This window comes from Mus musculus, chromosome 11 (genome assembly GCF_000001635.26).
Source record: "Mus musculus strain C57BL/6J chromosome 11, GRCm38.p6 C57BL/6J".
In the NCBI taxonomy this organism is placed as follows: Eukaryota; Metazoa; Chordata; class Mammalia; order Rodentia; family Muridae; genus Mus; species Mus musculus.
Genome location: NC_000077.6, coordinates 4,197,367 through 4,215,566, shown reverse-complemented (window position 1 = coordinate 4,215,566; position 18,200 = coordinate 4,197,367). Strand labels below are relative to the sequence as shown.

Here is an 18,200-nt window from a genome sequence, read left to right as displayed (position 1 = left end):
TTTCAGGGGGGCTCCCGGGATGAAGGGCGATAGCCCTTTGGGTCCTAACTATACACAGCTCTATACACAAGCCTGTTTATTTCCGTACAAAACCATATATCTATTTTACACAAAGAGTACCCCACCGCCTCCCCGCATGCCAGCACCCTACCCCTGGGTAACATCTCCCCAGAAGGATGGGGCTGAGACCCAACCCCTTTGGCCACAGCTTCTGCCTGTGCTGGCTGGACCAGCTCAACTCAAGAGAAAATAAATAAGGAGGCCCAGGCAGACTCTGTACTGGACCAGCCAGATCCTATCCCAGCCCACGGGCCAAGCAGTTGGCTCCTCAGGCGCAGAGGACCTGGAGTGTTGTCAGTCTTTGAACCGTGTAAGACGTGAGAAGACCCCCGCGGAGGCCTGAGCTCCCGGGGTTACAAGTAGGTGTCCTCACTCTCCTGGGAGGTCAGGCTCTCCTGGGAATGGTGGCAGGCTAAGTTCTGAGGAGTAGGGTCCTGGGGGACCGGGTCCTTTGGGGACACACCCTGAGGAGGACATGCATCTCCTGCAGCAGTCACCACTGTGGCTTGACTGAGGCCTGGGGACTTGTCCAGTTGCGCACTGGTCTTTGTCCGCTTCTGCTCCTTCTGGGCCTGCTTGTGCGGCTTAGCCTTGGAGCTGAGGAGGGCTGCATCTGGCGGTAGGCGGATGGAAGGTGAAGGTTGCAGGGCAGGCCTGGGACCAGGCTCTGCATCCAGGATGGCTTTGGCACCATGCATCCTGGGCAGAGAGCGGCACTCCAGCTCACCACGCGTCTCTTGCCAGCGCCGCAGCTGGATGAGGTGCTCCCGCTCAATCTGGCGCTCCGTCACAGGCAGCTCTATCACCTTTGGGGCAATGAGGAGCAGGTGAGCACCGGAAGGATGACCTTCCCCTCTGCTTTCCTGCCCACCAGCTTCCCTTACCTGTCTGCTAAAGGGAAGATATCATTGTGGTCTGAGTGCCAAACATGAGAGCCACGGTCTCAGAAGAGACACTACCTATAGCCCACACACCCCTCTCTCCTTACATCTAGGACAGGAGGCAGGGCAGAGCTGACATGGGCAACCCCACTCTTAGCCAGTATGTCACCTACTGACTAGGGCAGCCTGGCTCCAGTTCCAGCCCTATCACTTTTCAGCTGGTGCCAAAGGAAAGTCACTTTGAAATTTTGCCTCTCTGAGCCCTACTTCCTCAAGTGTAAAATGGGGTCAGTGCTGGAAGTGGGCACAGATGACCTTGTATGTCTGCCCCTGCTACATGCACTGTCATCAGCCTGGCCATGATCCCCCATAGAAGCTGGCCATGTATGTATCTCTTCATTTGTAGCCTCTGAAAAACAAGTATCCAAAAAGAAAACTGAGGGGGCTGTAGATCACAGCTCTGCTCTGTTCCCAGAGTGGAGTGGCCTAGCTAGTGGGGACACTTCACAGTGCCTCTTGTCCCTGTCCACCTCGCCTGACCTGGCCTACCAGTCAACCCTTGGGGCAGGGCCATACAAAGTCAACTGCCAGCTTCCCCTCCCTCCCATAGCAGGTGGGAGACGCAGGTCCGCACCTCCTGAACCAGGAAGGCTTCCTGCATGATCTTGGGGCTGAGGCTCCGCAGCTGCTCGATGGTTTCATACTGGCCCTGGCAGGCTTTGAGCTTCTCTGGGGAGCCCAGTGCATGCTTCAGTAGTACCAGCCCCACGCGGAAGATGATCTTGACTCCTGTATGGGGCGGGGCGGGGAGGCAGGTGATGAGTTCAAGGAGGCTTGGGGCTTCTTTTGCACCCCCCACTATCCACCATAGTCTGGTACCTTCACAAAAGAACATGTCCCAAACTCGCAGCACAGAGCTCCAGGGCAGCGTGCGGGCAAAAGCACACATGAACCACTCTGTCATGTACAGCAGGGGATCAATCTTCTGGCGGCTGAGGTGCTTGTGAGCCACAGGGGACACCTTCTGTAGCAGTGAGAAGAGGATCTCGCCGTCCAGCTGGATTGCCTCCTGAAGAGACATCAAGGCCACAGAGCCATGACCACAGCCCCCTGTGAGCTCTTAGTACTGGGCCAACATGGAGTAATTCATCAGGTAGCCAGAGCCTATAGAGCACTGGCAGACAGACGGACAGACCAGACACAAGACGGTCCCCTCAGGGAGACTGAAATAGTCCGTGGACACAGAATGGGGGAGGGACAATGGGGCTGAGTGTCCCAAACACTACAGGAATGGGAACTCCTGCTTGTCAAGGTCAAGGAAAGCTCCGCGCATGGGGTGAAGGCTGAGGGAAAGGCATCCTGGCGGGACAGAGTGGAGCTGCAACAAGCTCTTCGGCCAAGGTCAATGAGGCATGGCCGGGAGCCGAGGCACAGATGGAGGTGAGCGTGTAACTGGTACAAGAGTGGCTTCTATCAGGCCTTGGGGCTTTAGCCTGGGGTGGCTATGAGTGAAGGGGGAGGGCCTTGGAGCAGCCACAGAAGGCATTCAGCCTGGAGCATCTCAGGCTATGTAGGTACTCACCAGTTTCTCACTGTAGTAGCCAGGCAGGTACTTCTCACAGACTTGTACCAGACACCAGAAGGCTTGCTGTGGGTGAGAGAGGCGTGAGCCCTTGAGGCTGGAATTAGGTCCCAGTGCCCACCCGCCCGCCTAGGTCCTAGGTACCTCAGCAGGCATGTGCATGAGGAGCACAGCAGCAATGGGTGCCTGCGCCTGGCAGTAGCCCTCCTCAGGGCGGTACAGCGTGTAGGCCTTCAGCACACGGAACAGGTCCTGCTGGCTATGAAGAGGTCAAGCAGGATAGGAAGGCAAGAGCTGACTACTGCCCATCACCTCCCTGTACTCCATGTCTACAGGCTTGCCTCAGAACCTGCCCTGCCCTTCCCGGAAAAGGATGTGCTTGTAGTCACCCTCCGACCTGTGACCGACCCAATGACAGGATTCAAACAGAAAGCAAGGATTGGACTAGGGCTGGATGCCGGATAGAGACAGACTGAGGAAGGGCTAGAGAGGGCCACCCTGCTGGATACTTCTGTCCTTGCCCAATACATCACCCCCCTCCTGACTCTGTCCACCAACCTCACTTATCCCTTCCCCTACATCAAGAGGGCCTGACCAGGAAAGTTCTAACAGCCCGGAGAGTAAATCACGCAAGCAGCCGCAAGAGTCAAAAGTGGGTCAGTACACTGCCAGCCCACAGAAGGTAAAGGGCAACAGTAGAGTTTCACACCCATGCGGCCAAGCTCACTGTACCTTTCCTGACAGTCGAAGAGACAGCTTAGCGCCACCTTCTAGCCCACATACTTAGCCTGCTTACCCATGGCCTCCTCGGGACACGAACATCTCATGGAATGGGAACTGCCGGTGCAGGTCACGCTCAATCACATCTAGCCACTTGGGGTCCCCAGGAGACATGTCCAGCTCCTGGAAGCAGGGCATAATGTCAGGAAGCAGTGAGGAGCACCCTTGGTAGAAGGCAACTGTCTCAGGGACCGGATTAGGCACCAGCGGCCCCCAATTTCATCATAGAACCAGGCCTTCCTGAAGACATGTAAGGAAACCCACAGAGGCAACAATGGCAGGACCCTGGGAAGCCTGAGAGGAATCCTAACTCCTGGAAGTCTTAGGAGCAAGCATCCATTCCAGCTGTGGCCAGAATCACAGTAGTCAGGGCTCAGTTTATCCAGGGATAATGTTTTGTCCTTCAGACAGAAAGCTTCTTCTCAACAAGAGCTACAGGTGTTACCTCTGCTTGGAGCCAGATGCAGAACTGGGTATCCAATACATATGGAACTTGCTGGCCCTTTCCCTACCCCAAAACAGATCCCGTCATTACACTCTGTTCAGAGACAAGAGAACTAAAGGGTTAAGTGGAAGTCTTTTATCCAAGGCCTCCTGACTAGAAAAATGGAGCTGGGACTTGAGAGCAGATGTGAATCAGAGCTACCAAACCCAGCTGTTCTGCTGCCTGCATCCTGTGTTGCAGGTGTCACCTGCTCAGGAAGGGAGTGTGACATCTGCCAGGTGTTACGTGCTTGTCCAGGTACTAGGGTTCATCAGCATCCTACCAGACATCTCAGGGGTGACCAGTCCCTTTTTGGTCACTATTCTGTACACAAACAAAGCTCTGTGCTTCTGTCATGGAAGTGGTGGCACAAGCCTTTAATCCCAGAACTTAGAAAACAGAGTATCTCTGAGTTCAAGGCCAGTCTGGGCTACAAAGTGAGTTCCAGGACAGCCAAGTCTACACAGAGAAACCTTGTATCAGAAAACAAAAACCAAACAAGCCCTCCTACCCCCCTACAAAAAAACAACCACTCCTCCAACACAAAACAAAGTTCTGTACTTCCTTGCACCAAGGATACACTCCTTGACAGTGCCCCCAGTAGGCTAGCTACTCACAGCCTTCTGAGCCTTCTGGACTGTGTGTGGGTGGAGCACCCACTCCTGAACCACCAACTCTGACCAGGACAGAGTCCATTGGAATACAGGAGACAGAGCTACTAGAAGGAATATTCTAGAGTCAAGAAGTTGCTCTTGTGGGACCTGACCTTGGTGCTATGTGGGACTATCAATCACCCTGATTCATAGCTAAGTGTTGTCACCTAACCACGTTCTCTGTCCCCAGGCCCAAGTGCTGCCAACAAATAGCTTGAGCCTCTCTAGGTCAACAGTGTAAACTCCAGAATGCCCTGCCCTGCCCCTGCACACTCTTCACAGACAACAGGTCTGGCCAGAGAGAAGTTATTCACTGAAGTATGAAGGATATCAACAAAGTCCTAGTGGCTGGCAGCTCTGTCTCACTGCCTGCCATTAGTCCCAACACCCTGGGGGAAGCCATGATGCCTGGGCCAAGTCTGGCAGGTAAGCTGGGGCAACCCCAGGGAAGCCAAATGTGTCTATGGTATTCTCCAGGCTTAGTTGCTCAGCTTAGTGAATTGAAGAATACTGTACCATGCCAGCCATGGGTAGGTGGATAGGGAAAGGGATAGAGAAGACATGGTCTCTGACCATTGATTGACTGACTGGCTTCTGACCCCCAAGTAGCCCTGAAGACCACCTAATGGATCATGTCTAAGTTAGGCTTAGAGACAGAATACAGAGTACAAGATGGAGGACAAGAAAAGTGAAGGCTTTTGTGGTCCTAACACACAGCCCTTGGAATATTCAAAGTATCAACCGGGGAAGCTGTTGGGGGTCACTTCCTGATGACCAAGAGCTGTGTAGAAATGCACTGTGCTCAACCATGAAAGCAAACTTGACTAACCATTGAGAGAAAGGCTAGAGTAAGGTGGCAGAACCGTAATGGAGTCTATTCTACTGGGGCCTGCTAAGGGCAGAGCCTTAGTGAACAACAGCTTCAGTAGGCATGGTTCTCGGACTGGGACAATGTGGTTCTTGAGCAGTCAGGCCTGTGAGCAAAGATGTCCATCTTACTGAGGTCTAGGATAGTATACAGGGGATCCACTGCCAGGGGAGATGCTTAACCCAGAGATACAACAGGCTGGTGAAGAAAGAAAGGAAAACTCACATCAAACTTCCCAGGGTTCTGCTGAAGTTTCACCTTGCCTCCCGACAGGTACTGCCAAGCCCGTCCGCGCAGAGAAGGTGGGATGCCCTTCTGGCATCGAAGACGAATCTGAAAGTCAAAACAACAGCTGCGCTCATGCACCCACCCCGGCAGCTCCTCTGCTTGGGCCTTCAGTGAGCCTACCCACAAGAGCAGAAAGGGAAGAGCTTGGGGCTTTCTGCCCTGCACAGCAGAGCCCACGGGGAGGATGAGGACTGCAATTAGACATGCTGCCACCAGGTGATGGCAGAGTGCTTATTCTCTAATGACAATGCAGGCATTCCAGAGGTAGACCACAGAATTCTGGGCCCCAGAACTATAGCCAACCCTTAGTATCCATGGAAAATGTGTTCTGGGATCCTTGCAGACAACAAACTTTCCTCAAATCCCTCATACAAAGAAGTATGATGGTGTGTGCTGTCAGATCTCAAAGAAACCAGGACAGACAGTTAACTGTGATGCTATTAGCCCACCAATGTAAATGTAGGGCTTCAGGCCCACTCAGTATCTGTGGATCCCTTCAGCTCTTCTGACCACACTCCCTACCTTAAACTTCTCTGCTTGGCTGCTTCCCTCCCTCCAGCTTCTCCTCCCTATATAACCTGCCATCCCACCACCAGTTCTGTTGCTCCTGTGCTCTTGTTCCCTGGTCCCCTCTCTTGCCCTCTCTCTTCTCTTTCCCTCTCGCGCCTACCTCCTTCATTGCCCAGTTCAGTCTGCTGCCATGTTCAGTCTCCTTATTTCTCTCCCTATGCTGGACTTTCCAGATGCCCCTGGAAAGACTCTCCCTCAAGTCTACAATAAAAACCTTCTCCTCAGGTATACCTCGGAGAGGCCAGACATTATCAGTCACATGCCTTGAATCCGAACACTCAGGAGGCTAGGCTGGAACTTGTTGTGTAGTACAGAATGGCCTTGAACTCACAGAGATCCAGAGTAAAGGCATGTGCTGTCATAGACAGCCTACTACCATGTCTTTTAAGAAGTCACAAAACTGTTTAAGGGAACAGAAGGTACTAAAGAGGCAGAGAAAGGAGAGTAAAGAGGTACAGGTGGGAATATGCTCAATGTACAATCTATACTTCTATGACAATTTGAAACAAATACAAAATAAACAACAGAACATTTTCCTCAGACTAGGGAAATCTCATCCCATAATCAGAAACCCTACCACTTCCACACTGTGGCACACAGGCTGGAGATGCAGCTCTGTGCACTTCCTATCTCACTAGACCCTCAGGCCTGATGAGGGGAAGGAGTGGTCTCCTCCTGGGCTTGATCCTAAAGGAAGTTCTCAGGGAAGCCACCTGCCTTCCCAGGTGGGTGAGTGCAAAGGCAGAGGGCCTGAGCATGTGGGACGGTGGCAGAGAGGATAGTGCTGACAGACAGTGATCCTCTCTTACCTCTGTGAGAAGCAGCCTGGCCTGAGATCAAAGAGCCAAGTGCTTGTGGCATGAGAGCAGCTGATGTGGGTTTGAATCCCACACTGACCTTGGGCCAGCCGCCTCTCACCTGGGTTAAGATCTGAACGACATTACATATTCCTCTAGAATGCACAATGAAGCTGGAAGAGGCTCTATCAGAGTGAGAACTGTGCTTAGTGTGGGGCTTCTTCTCCACATCATCCCAGAAAGATACTCGGTGCAGAAAGGCCAAGGGCTTCAGCTGCTGCCTAACTCTCCTCAACTGGAAAGCCCCTCAAATAGTCCCTCTTGAAGAGGGGCACAAAGGACCTTCCTGATGACCAACATAGGCAAGAGAACTTTCCAGAGCTTGGAGCGGGTTAAGGACTAGGAAAGAGACAGACAGCAGGCTGTAGAATGCAGTCAGTCATGAAGAGCAGTTGGCTACTCACAAGAGCCAAGCTGGGGCTTCCGACTGCTTAAAAACTGGGAGAGAAGAGAGCAGAAGAGAACAATACCAGACACTGAGGACAATTTCCTGTTGCTGTGAGACAAGGGTCATCTTAAGGAAGCCACTTTCGGCAGGCTTTGGCAGTGGGACATAGGACAGCCCAGAGCCTCAGGTCCTACACCATCTTACACTTGGGCAAAATGAGTATGCTATCCTTCTCCAAGTCCATCACATGTGCGAGTTGTCGGACGGTCACGGAGCACATTCAGCCCACTGTGACACCCTCATGGACGCCACAGCCAGGGCAGGGGATAGAGAGTCAAGGGGATACCTAGCCTTTCTCAGACACCTAGTCTTTTGCACAAAGGTGCTGGAGACGGTCATCAACCTGCCTTAGGGAGGACGGGCAGCATGAGTTAGGATAGCACATGGGACGTGCTGCCAGATACTCCAAAAACTACCTATCTCTACAGCAAACTGAAAGGAGGTCCCTGATGACACCCTGCCTGCTGAACTCTGGGAAGGCAGATCCCTGACTCCCTACAGGCCCCCATTTCTGTCCTGAGCACGACTGGGAGGTGGAAGAAGACACCCTCCTACCAGGACTATGAATATGTCCAGGAGAAATGTTGGGTCTGAGCCTACTTTCCAAAACAGTTATTATCCTTCCTGTACTGGAAGAAGCCATGCTTCCAAAGCCGGGCAGGAGTTACCAGGGGAGAGCCAATGTGCCTACAGCTGAGGTAGCCGTCTTGATCTGGGTCTCTGAGTACAATGAATTACTTAAAGCGTGACTTTGAAGGCCTCTGCTGGGCAAAGGCAGCCTTTAACCTTAACCCATGGTGTAGGGGAAGCCAAAGGGAAAAGGAAGGGCTGCTGAATGCTCCATGGCAGGTACTCCCCATGGCTACAAAAGAATCAGGAACTGGAGGAAAGAGAAGGCAGAACCCCAAAATTAACCAGGGAACAACTGGAGAATAAGTGTCCTAAAAATACTGATCTTGCCAAGTATGGTGGTGCATGCCTATACTCCTAGCACTAGGGAGGCAGACAAACTAGTTAGAGACCAGCCCAATCTCTAGAGCAAACACACACACACACACACGCACACGCACACGCACACGCACACGCACACGCACAAGCACAAGCACAAGCACAAGCACAAGCACAAGCACACATGCAAGCAGGCACTCGGTGGGTGAAGAGGGGGAGAGAGAAGAGGGAGGGTTGATTCTCTCCTTTCCCATGCTAAGCACAGAGTCTATCACGCACTCTACAGGAACTGAGCTCAGAACAGCAAGAATGAGCTCAGGCTCGGGAGCTTCTCCCCTGGCGGTCTGTGAAGCACTTCCTGTCACCACCTTGCAAGGATCCTCATAAAGGGCTTATCACTCCCACTGTACTCACGACTGTGTCTGAAAAGGGGAAGACATCTAATCCTAAGTTACACAGCTCACGCATGAAGACAAGGTGTGAGACTGAGCCCACACTCACTCCTGACTTCCAGCCCTGCCTGGGCAAACAGAACTAGACTGGGGTAATGGCCTAACTTTGTGCACTGGAATATACAGAGTCTGTGGCCATGAGTGGTCAGGTAGTAGTTAAGCACCACAAAGGGCTCCCAAAGACACCAACGCACAGCTTCAGCATGGTGGGTGAGTGTGGGGTTCCCATAGGATGAGCAAGCCCGGACCTAAGGACATTCTAACGAGACAGGGAATGGGTGTTCTCATTTTTATAAAACTACTTGTAAATTGTAGGATTACTTTTCTTTCTTTCCACTCTGCCCAGGAGACAAGTAGAAAATAACCAACTTGTCTAGGTGGTGAAGAAGGCCCTTCCTGTGGTAGTTAATAGTGTAGAAACTAAAGCTTACTGCCTGTCTTCAAATCTTAGGCCACTGGTAAAGCGAGAGTACCGCTAGAATGAATCTCACTGGGGTGTTAGCCAGATTACTGTAGTCAAGAGATGAATCATCCCTCACACATTCGCTGCACCAATACTAGGAAGATCTTCAGCCCTTCTTCTGGCAGGGGTAAAGCAAAGTTACCCGTGAGGGCTGTTGGTTTAACTCTAGAGTTCTCTGTGGTCTTCTCTGAAGTCATGTGCCAGGTACAAACCTTGCTCCACCCTAGAGCCAGCTTCTGCCGCTCACTTTTAGTGGAGGACCTTCGGCAGCCTAACAGTCGGAAAGGCCCCTGATTTCCTGCAGTGACATTCATCTCCTTCCTTCTCCTCCCAGACTGTTAACCCCCAGCCGCAGGCCCAAGGCCAGGTCCCTTACCTTTTTGTGCTTCTTGGCCATCCATTTGTCCCAGTTGTTGAGCATGTCCAGCCACTTGGACTCCCTCTGCCTCAGCACCTCCAGGGGAACTTCCTCCAGTCTGTGGATCAGAGGCCAGGGTATCAGATGTGTCAAGAGAAGCGAAGACCCTGCGTTTAGCCCCAGCTAGCAACCTGGCCAGCCCAGCAGCACAATGCCTGTGTCTGTATACCTCCTTCAGGTCTGTAGACTCATGGTGCCCTACTGCAGATGAGCAGAGTGCTTGCTACCCCAGCCACAAAAGTCACAGGCCAGATACAACAGGGGCAAGTGCCTGTTCTCCTGACGTGTCGGGGGCCAGGGATACCGTGCCTCTCTGGGCAGAGACTGAGTATGTGCCTTTGCACTGGAGTTGAGCACTCCTGTCCTGGGCCTGCCTTAGTAAATAAGCCTCTTCAGGGGGCCAGCACACTAGGAGGAAAGCTGGATGAAAAACTAGTCAAGCAAATACATAAATAACATGCTTGCCCCTTCACCTGAGCCAAGCTGGTTACTCAGACTTTCCCCAATTACACCCTTGCTATTCCCCATCACCCAACCTCCACGCATGCCAAACCCTTGGCTGGAATGCTCCCTGAGTGTCTTCACGTGCTAAAGTCATACAGACACTTCAAAGTCCCTTCAAATGCCACCTTCTAACTGAGCAGCTGTGTCACTTCTAAACAGGCTAAGAAGACTTGTCCCCAGGCCCCTTGTGGAATTGACATTTGATGGGTACTGATCAGTCCAGGCAGATCAGCACCAAAGAAGGCAGAGGTGAGCTGGGAAGGGACCCTGTCTTAAGTAGAAAGCAGAATCACCTCGCTCCTCCGTGAGGCTTCTGAAGGGGATAAGCCCTGAGGATGCCCGCATTCACACAACTCTCAAAGGCAGAGAAGAAAAGGAGACCAACATGCAGGCGTTCTACAGATGCCTTCTCATCCAGCCTACAGAGTGATGGCAAAGCGGACAACCATACAACACAAACTGTGCATGCACAACTCTCTCACATACAGTTTCCTCAGATGCACTTTAAACTATTAGGTTATCAAAACCTTACATTTGTCTATTGCTTTGTTGTGCTTTTGTGAAGTTTTTTGTTTGTTTGTTTGTTTCTTCAAGTTAGACAGTACATGGTGTAATGAGAGGTGGCTCAGTGGTAGTGTACTTGCCTAAATTGCCAGGCACTCTCATCAATTCTCAACACCACCAGAAAAAAAGAAGGAAAAGTAGTATTTTATAAACTGGACATAATGTCAGCTCTCTGGAGGTAGAGGCAGGAGTTTAAGGCTAGCTGGGAAAGATGACATCCTAAATAAATAAACGGCTGGAAAGATGGCTCAGTGGTTAAAAGCACCAGTTGCTCTTCTAGAGGCTCCCCAGGGTTCAGTTCCCAGCACCCACAGGGCAGCTCATAACTGTGTAGGTCCAGGGGGTCAGACGCCCTCACACAGACACACATGCAGGTAAAATACCAATGCATGCAAAATAAAAACAAGTAAATCATTACAAAAATTTAAAGTACTTGACAGTATTAAGAAAAGATTGGTGTGAGGGGAGAGGGAGCAAGATGTAAAGTGAATAAACAAATAACTTAAAAGAAAGAAAGAAAGGAAGAACTAACGAACAAAAGGAAGGATTGACATGACAGAGTCTGAGAAACAGGCTCAGAGAGGTTAAATACTCAGGGAGAGAATCCTGCTCAGAGTCAAACAGAAAATCAGTAAAGAACCTGGAACTCAATTCTAAGCCAGATCCTCTATAGCCTAAAGATGAGATTCAGCCCAATATGCCTTTCCAGACAGGGACACGGGGTGGGAGGCACTTGAGGCAGTTCCAGGGAGCTCTTGGGAACAGGACATGGTAGAGCTGGGCCTGGCCCAGGGTTGGAGTTTCTGATTCTCTCTGCCGGAAGGAAACATGTTGCTGTGACTTTTACTGGTTGCAAGAACAGAGGGAGGGGCCCTGGCAGAGCTGAGGCCTCCAGGACACAAAGAGGCAAGTCCTCTGGTTCAGTGCACTTTATCTGGGGAACTGAGCCTGAACTCAGCCTTGGAACAGGACAGCTGAGAAGGAGCTTGCCTAGGATAATAAACTGGGCCCCTCAACAAGGACACAAGTCACTGTGCTCCAAGCTGCTATCTCTCACCATCGAGAGGCAGAACCAAGACACAAAGACACTTTCTTTCTTTCTCTCTTTGATATAAAAAAAAAGCAGTGCTGAAGCCTTGAGGTCAAGTACATTACCAAAGGATATACGTGTTCAGGCAACCCCCGAATACCCAAGAAGCAGAAACCAAAGGACACTACACCCCCAGACATGATGACATTTATATCAAAAACAGTATCCGAGTATGCAACAAGTGAGGGATGAGCCTTCTGGTTAACTAAACAGAGGGTAGGGCGCTCGCAAGAGGCAACAGGAAGTTTTAGTAGTCATGAAGGTGATAACATCTGATTGAGCCCTCTTCGTAGATAACAAAACTAAGGCTCAGTCAAGATGAACCTTACAACTGAAATTGCTAGTTGCCAAAGACTCCACACATGATTAAATCCGGCCTGTATGACACCTCAACCCTGGGGTCTAGTTTTGTTGGTAAAATATGACTGTGGGCCTCAGAGATACCTATTCGTTCAAGTGCAATCAGAGAGGAACATGCTGAGAGTTCTTTCAACCGACGTCAGCTGATAGCTTTGGCAGTTTCAAAGCCCCAGTATCAAGCATCAAACCAGAATTCAAATAGGGTAGAAAACAAAAGGTCATGTTCCTAGATTCTAAGTCAGCGCTGGTTCTAGGCTTTACCAACTATGAGGCAGGATCTCAGAAAGCCAACAACTGATACTGCTCTCAATGTGTATATTAATCAGAAGATATGGTTTATCTTATTATTTTTATTTTTATTTTTGGGTTTTCGAGACAGGTTTTCTCTGTATAGCCCTGGCTGTCCTGGAACTCACTCTGTAGATAAAGCTGGCCTCGAAATGTTTTAAATTTAAAACCTTAAACTGGGAAATTTTTGAGGAAATACACTCATTTAAATGGCTTCTCTTCCAACAGGAGAATGTAATCTGGATATTGGCGGGGCAGAAATAGACACAGCCCCTAGACACGGAATGTCCATTTTTTAAAACTCAAAAGGTTAAATAAAGGCTCCCTCAGTAGACTCAGTAAGGACCTGTTCTGGGTGAAGGAAGTCTTTCTACAACAAGGAAGTGTTGTGGGAACTAGAGAGCTAGCTCAGCAGTTTAGAGCACTGGTTGCTCTTCTAGAAAAAACCTACGTTTGGTTCCCAGCATCCACATGACACTACCAGCTGTTTACAATTCCAGTTCCAGAGGATCCGATGCCCTCTTCTGGCATTCACAGGCACTGGTACATAAACATACATGTAGACATACACAGCAAATAAAAATAAAATCTAAAACCAAAACAAAAACAAGACAAACCACTCACTACCAAAGCCACCAAGCCACCCTCTCCCATTCCTTCTCTCGGCTTTTTTCTTCTATCCGTGGACAGGCTACGCTGTGAACTGACTCTGGAGGGATGCCAAGCGGGAGCTGTGGGGTGAAGCTGGGAGGATGGGAGGTCTTCAAACAGCATGTCGGTGAGAAGCCCTAACGTGGCTTTCCCCTGGTAGTACGAATGTGTGAGCCACTGCTCCTACTGAGAGAGAAGCCGGGTGCAAGCTCAGGTGTCCCATTTCAGGGACAGCTGGCACTGAACAGCTTCTACTGCTAAACGTTCTTTCCCATGCTTGGACAAAACTTTTCTGTTAACTTCTCCCTGTAATTTCAGCAATGCCTTCTGGTGCTACACAATGCTTAGGCCCTCTTATACCAAACATACACATACTTATCTCGTCACCCACCCACCCTAGTCTGAATGTCCTTTCTTCTCTCTGCTCTCAGTCACAGCGCTCTTTCAGGGTCTTATAGACTATCAAACCCCCAATAATAGCGACATCGAAAACAGCAGTCAGCATTAGTCACCATTTACTACTTAGCTAATTCTTTCTCTTACACGTGTGTATCACATGTACATTTCCTTAATATAACCCCCATGACAATATCATTGTCCTCATTAACAGTAGAATTCCAGGCCTGGAGAGATGGCTCAGCAGTTAAGAGCACTGACTGCTCTTCCGAAGGTCCTCAGTTCAAATCCCAGCAACCACGTGGTGGCTCACAACCATCTGTAACGAGATCCGACACCCTGCTCTGGTGTGTTTGAAGACAGTGTACTTATTTATAATAATAAATAAATCTTTGGACCGGAGCGAGCAGAGGTCCTAAATTCAATTCTCAGCAACCACATGATAGCTCTCACAACCATCTGTACAGCTACTACAGTGTACTCACATACATGAAATAAATAAATAAATCTTAAAAAAAAAAAAAAAAAAAAAAAGAATACACCAGGCAGTGGTGGTGCATGCCTTTAATCCCAGCACTTGGGAGGCAGAGGCAGGTGGATTTCTGAGTTCGAGGCCAGCCTGATCTACACAGAGAAATCCTGTCTTGAAAAACAAACAAACAAAAAAAGAGTAGAATCCCAGACTTAGTGAAGTTAAGAACCTTTCAGAAGATCTAGCTGTAAGAAGCAAACTACACCCAGGGCTGTCTAACTCCATGGCCATATTCTAGACCCAGTCCTACCCAATGAGAAGCTAAACCCACACAATCCTCACAGCCTGCCCACCTGTATGCCCGAATGTCATTTATTGTTCTCCAACTTCACCCTGACCTAGAACACTGTTTTTCATACATTGAACTGAGACCTACAGTAAAATTCACATTTTATACTTTGTGAACATACATATAACTGAAATGTTTTATGAAATGAGTTGTCCTTACGTGTATAAATATGTACTCTGGTTTTTCAAATCAATTTCATACAGTTTTTTAAAATTAGGTAAGCTGGGCATAGTGGCATATATTCCAGCACCTGAGTGGCAGAACAGGAGTAATGCAATGAATCTGAGGCTAACCTGGACTACCCACTGAGACTCAAGCAAACAAAAAAGCTAATTATAGGACAGTGAGGTGGCTGGCTCAGTGGGTGAAGTTACTTGCCTCCAAACTTGACAACCAGAGTTCAGTCTCTGAGATCTACATGTCTAACTCCTCTAAGTAGTCTTTTGACCACTGTGTGTGCGTGTGCACACACACACACACACACACACACACACACACACTAACTAAATAAGTATAAAAAGGAAATGTAAAGTTACGTATAATCCTTCGAAACTGATCGATTCCGATACCTAAGCATGAATGGATGGAGACACACATCTGAGATGAGTGTAGTGACACTGTGGGCTTGCTCATATTACTTAGTACTGTCCCTGCCGACTGAAGCAGGTCTTGAGCTTCTGGACTAACTCTATTTATGGCTTTCTCTAGGATTCCATTACTTTCACATGTATTATATTCAGGCATAGAAGGCACTTCTACCTATAGTAATTTTCTTTGTCTTTCTAATGCCCAATGAAAAAGTGCCCTCATAGATTAACTATAATTTCCACTTGCACAATAAAGAAAGTTGACTAGATCAGAGAGGGTCAGGCAAAGCTAGAAACTAAGTGGCTAAACCAGAGCTTCTCTCTGCCACATAACTCAGGCTTGTCTCTGACTCCCTGCAGTAATCTGTGGGGAAACTAGACCCTTTTCCAGATGTTGTTGCATGCTTTTATCTGCGTGCAATATCTCCAGGCCTTGGGGAGAGTCTAACTTCTCCTCTCTTTTCACAGCTACAGTGAATAGTCTGCCTATGTGTAACACTGCTCAGCAAGGCCAATAGGATGGACAGGCACTGCAGGCACGGCCAACTGCAGGTGAAGACGGTATGCCCAGGTAAAGTGCTGTTTGCCACTAACTCTGCCTCCTGAGCAGGGAGCTCAGAGAAGACAAAGGTGGGAACTGACTACACCAGCCAGGTTCCTAGGCTACCAGACTTAGTTGTGCTGAGCCATTCTGTGGCTCAAGGTGGCAGGGATACGTCACACACCCCACTGTCTACAAGCTTCCACAAGCCCAGTTCCTAAGGTTCCTGGAAGTTTCTCTTGCCTGTCTTTTTAGACTTCTGCTCTCTACACATTGACTTGGCAAACTTAGTAAGGCTACTGCACGTGCCCAGGACCCTTACACTCGTTATGGGCATTATCCTTGGTCCCCCTCCCTACAAGCTTCACTTCTGTGAACCTGAAGCTGTTGCTCTTCCTAAAGTCACAGACCACAAGACTGATGCTTTTCATCTCACTCGCCAGGGATACTAAATGGGACATGGAAGAAGATAGAGAGTGAAGACACCCCTGAGATCAACGGACCTAGGAATGCACTTTAGTTCCTCCATCTATTAGCTGAAAACCATGAGCTGGTGCTTTCCCCCAACCTGCTGACAGCTGGGTTTAAACCCTGGGCGCATTCCCAACTCTGCTTCATCTTTAGTGGAACCATAATATACACCTTGTATTACACAGGACTACAATGACGGGTAAACACATTCTGTGGCTAGTCAGAAAACGGCAGCCAGTTCACAACTTATATTTGCAGACACAGTGTTCACTCATTTCCTCATCTGACTAGTCCCCAAACACAGTTCCTGGAGGTATGTAGGACAAGATCACCCTCATTTTACCTGGGAAGTCACAGAGGTCCAAGAGATGATGTCATTTACTCTATGACACATAAAGAGTAATTCCTAACTTCTATCACTTCTTTTCATAGCTGTGTGAAACAGAGACAGGCTTCCCTACTCTCTAAGCTTCCAGTTTCTCATCTGTAACATGGTGGCTATGTCACCAGCCCAGGGAACAACTATAAAGATGACATGTTTCAAGAACTGGCCATGTAGTCACTTGGCTGAGCCACTACAGGGCATACATTTCCCCAGGGAAGTTGCTCTTATTACCTCTACTCAGCATGGCTAAGTAATCTGCCCATATTAGATGTCCTTGAGGCTGAGGCTGCCTCGCAGTCACTCACCTGTCTAATAGGTGTAGCGCGCCCCGTACATAACACAGTCTTTCCTGTCTAATAGGTGTAGTGTGTCCCATACATAACACAGTCTTCCCCCACTCTTCTCTGTCCTTTAAGTTGAGAAAGACAGAAGGATATGACAGCTGGGTCTCCAGGATAAAGACAAGATCACCCAAGGAGGTCCAAGCAAAGTGTGGAAAATTAGGAATATGCAGAGAAAGTATGGTTAATCATGAGTCCAGAGACAGTGAAGGAAGGGGAATTGGGAAGAGAAATGATAAAGAGGCTGGCCTGCTCTATACACTGGGTGACAACTTCTAGCATTCATTACTGTAAAAGATAGTGATGCCTTAAAGTACATCACTTAGTACTTAGAAAGTTAGTTTCTTAGAAAGGAAATTAGAATATGGGAGAAGGTAGGTTAGGGTATGCAAATGGCTACTAGTCAGGCCAAACAGACCACACAGTTAAGAATACTCTTTCCAACCAGGTGGTGGTGGCATGGGACTTTAATCCCAGCACCCAGGAGACAGAGGCAGGTGGATTTATGTAAGTTCAAGGCCAGCCTCGTCTACAGAGTGAGTTCCAGGACTGCCAAGGGTATACACAGAGAAACCCTGTCTCTAAAAACAAACAAACAAACAAACAAACCACAAGAAATCTCTGCAGATAGTTGGAGAGGTCTTGTGCCCAGAGGGTAAGTGACTTGCCCAAGGACATGCTGTGAGTGGTAGGGAAAGGTGATGTCTGGAGTAGTCTAGTGCTGGCCACTCTGCCTTGGAGCTGGCTGTCAGTGGCTCCTGGGTGAGAGAGTCCAGCTTACTTTACTCTCCCTAGCTCCCAGTGGAGGCAAGTTCTGGGCCTGCCTCTCTTTCCCATGAGGCATTTACTGGCTCTGCTCCTTCCGGCTCTGGGTCAGTGCACAATGGTAAACAGGTTCTCTCCACCCTTCACTGGCCTTGGCATCCTGGGCCTCTGCCCAGCACTCCACTCTGCTCAGCTCCACCCTGTTGTCTTACAGACTCCAAAAATCTAGGAATCCCTCTTCTTCTGGTCCACTGAACTGGGAAAGGGCCCAGATAGCAAAACCCCCCAGGGCAGTTCTCCTGGACAACTATAAGAAGTTGTGGAGTCTTTTCTTGGCAGAAGATATCATTTCCTTAAAACCCAACCCTAGCCAGGCAGAGTGGTGCCTGAAATTTTCTGCCTGTGACTGGCTGGGTACCTGGGTCACAATCTCCCTTGTAGATGCCCAGAGTCCACTCTGATCTATATGAGACTCTCCAGGCCGTCCTTATCAAACTGTTAACCCTTACTGACAGATCTCACCTAACTGTCCTGACACTGTGTCCACACAGGTCCCTCCTTGCTGGAACTTCTTCATGGCTCCCTATTGCTCCCCCTCCAACAGAAACTATAGGCCCTGGCTCTCCAATCCTTCTGTCCCTTTCACTCCTGGGTTTACCTCTAGGTGTCCCCTCCCTGAGCCAC

General features: G+C 49.3%; 1 protein-coding gene across 2 annotated transcripts in view; it reads right to left on the bottom strand.

The window, feature by feature from the left end:
* Nucleotides 1–59: 59 nt before the first annotated feature.
* The window catches only part of Tbc1d10a (TBC1 domain family, member 10a), a 28,675-nt gene continuing 10,534 nt past the window's right edge, over nt 60–18,200 (bottom strand). The window contains exons 1-9 of one of the 2 annotated variants that reach the window (XM_006514441.3): nt 9,922–16,928; nt 9,711–9,810; nt 5,534–5,641; nt 3,320–3,426; nt 2,668–2,782; nt 2,524–2,589; nt 1,821–2,010; nt 1,576–1,730; nt 60–866 (exon numbers count right to left, since the gene is read on the bottom strand). In XM_006514441.3, coding sequence (XP_006514504.1) covers nt 414–866; nt 1,576–1,730; nt 1,821–2,010; nt 2,524–2,589; nt 2,668–2,782; nt 3,320–3,426; nt 5,534–5,641; nt 9,711–9,755 — 1,239 coding nt within the window. In that variant the 5' untranslated portion in view covers nt 9,756–9,810; nt 9,922–16,928 and the 3' untranslated portion in view covers nt 60–413. Of the gene's footprint in view, nt 867–1,575; nt 1,731–1,820; nt 2,011–2,523; nt 2,590–2,667; nt 2,783–3,319; nt 3,427–5,533; nt 5,642–9,710; nt 9,811–9,921; nt 16,929–18,200 lie in introns of those variants that run through there. The other variant, NM_134023.1, reaches the window with a different exon arrangement.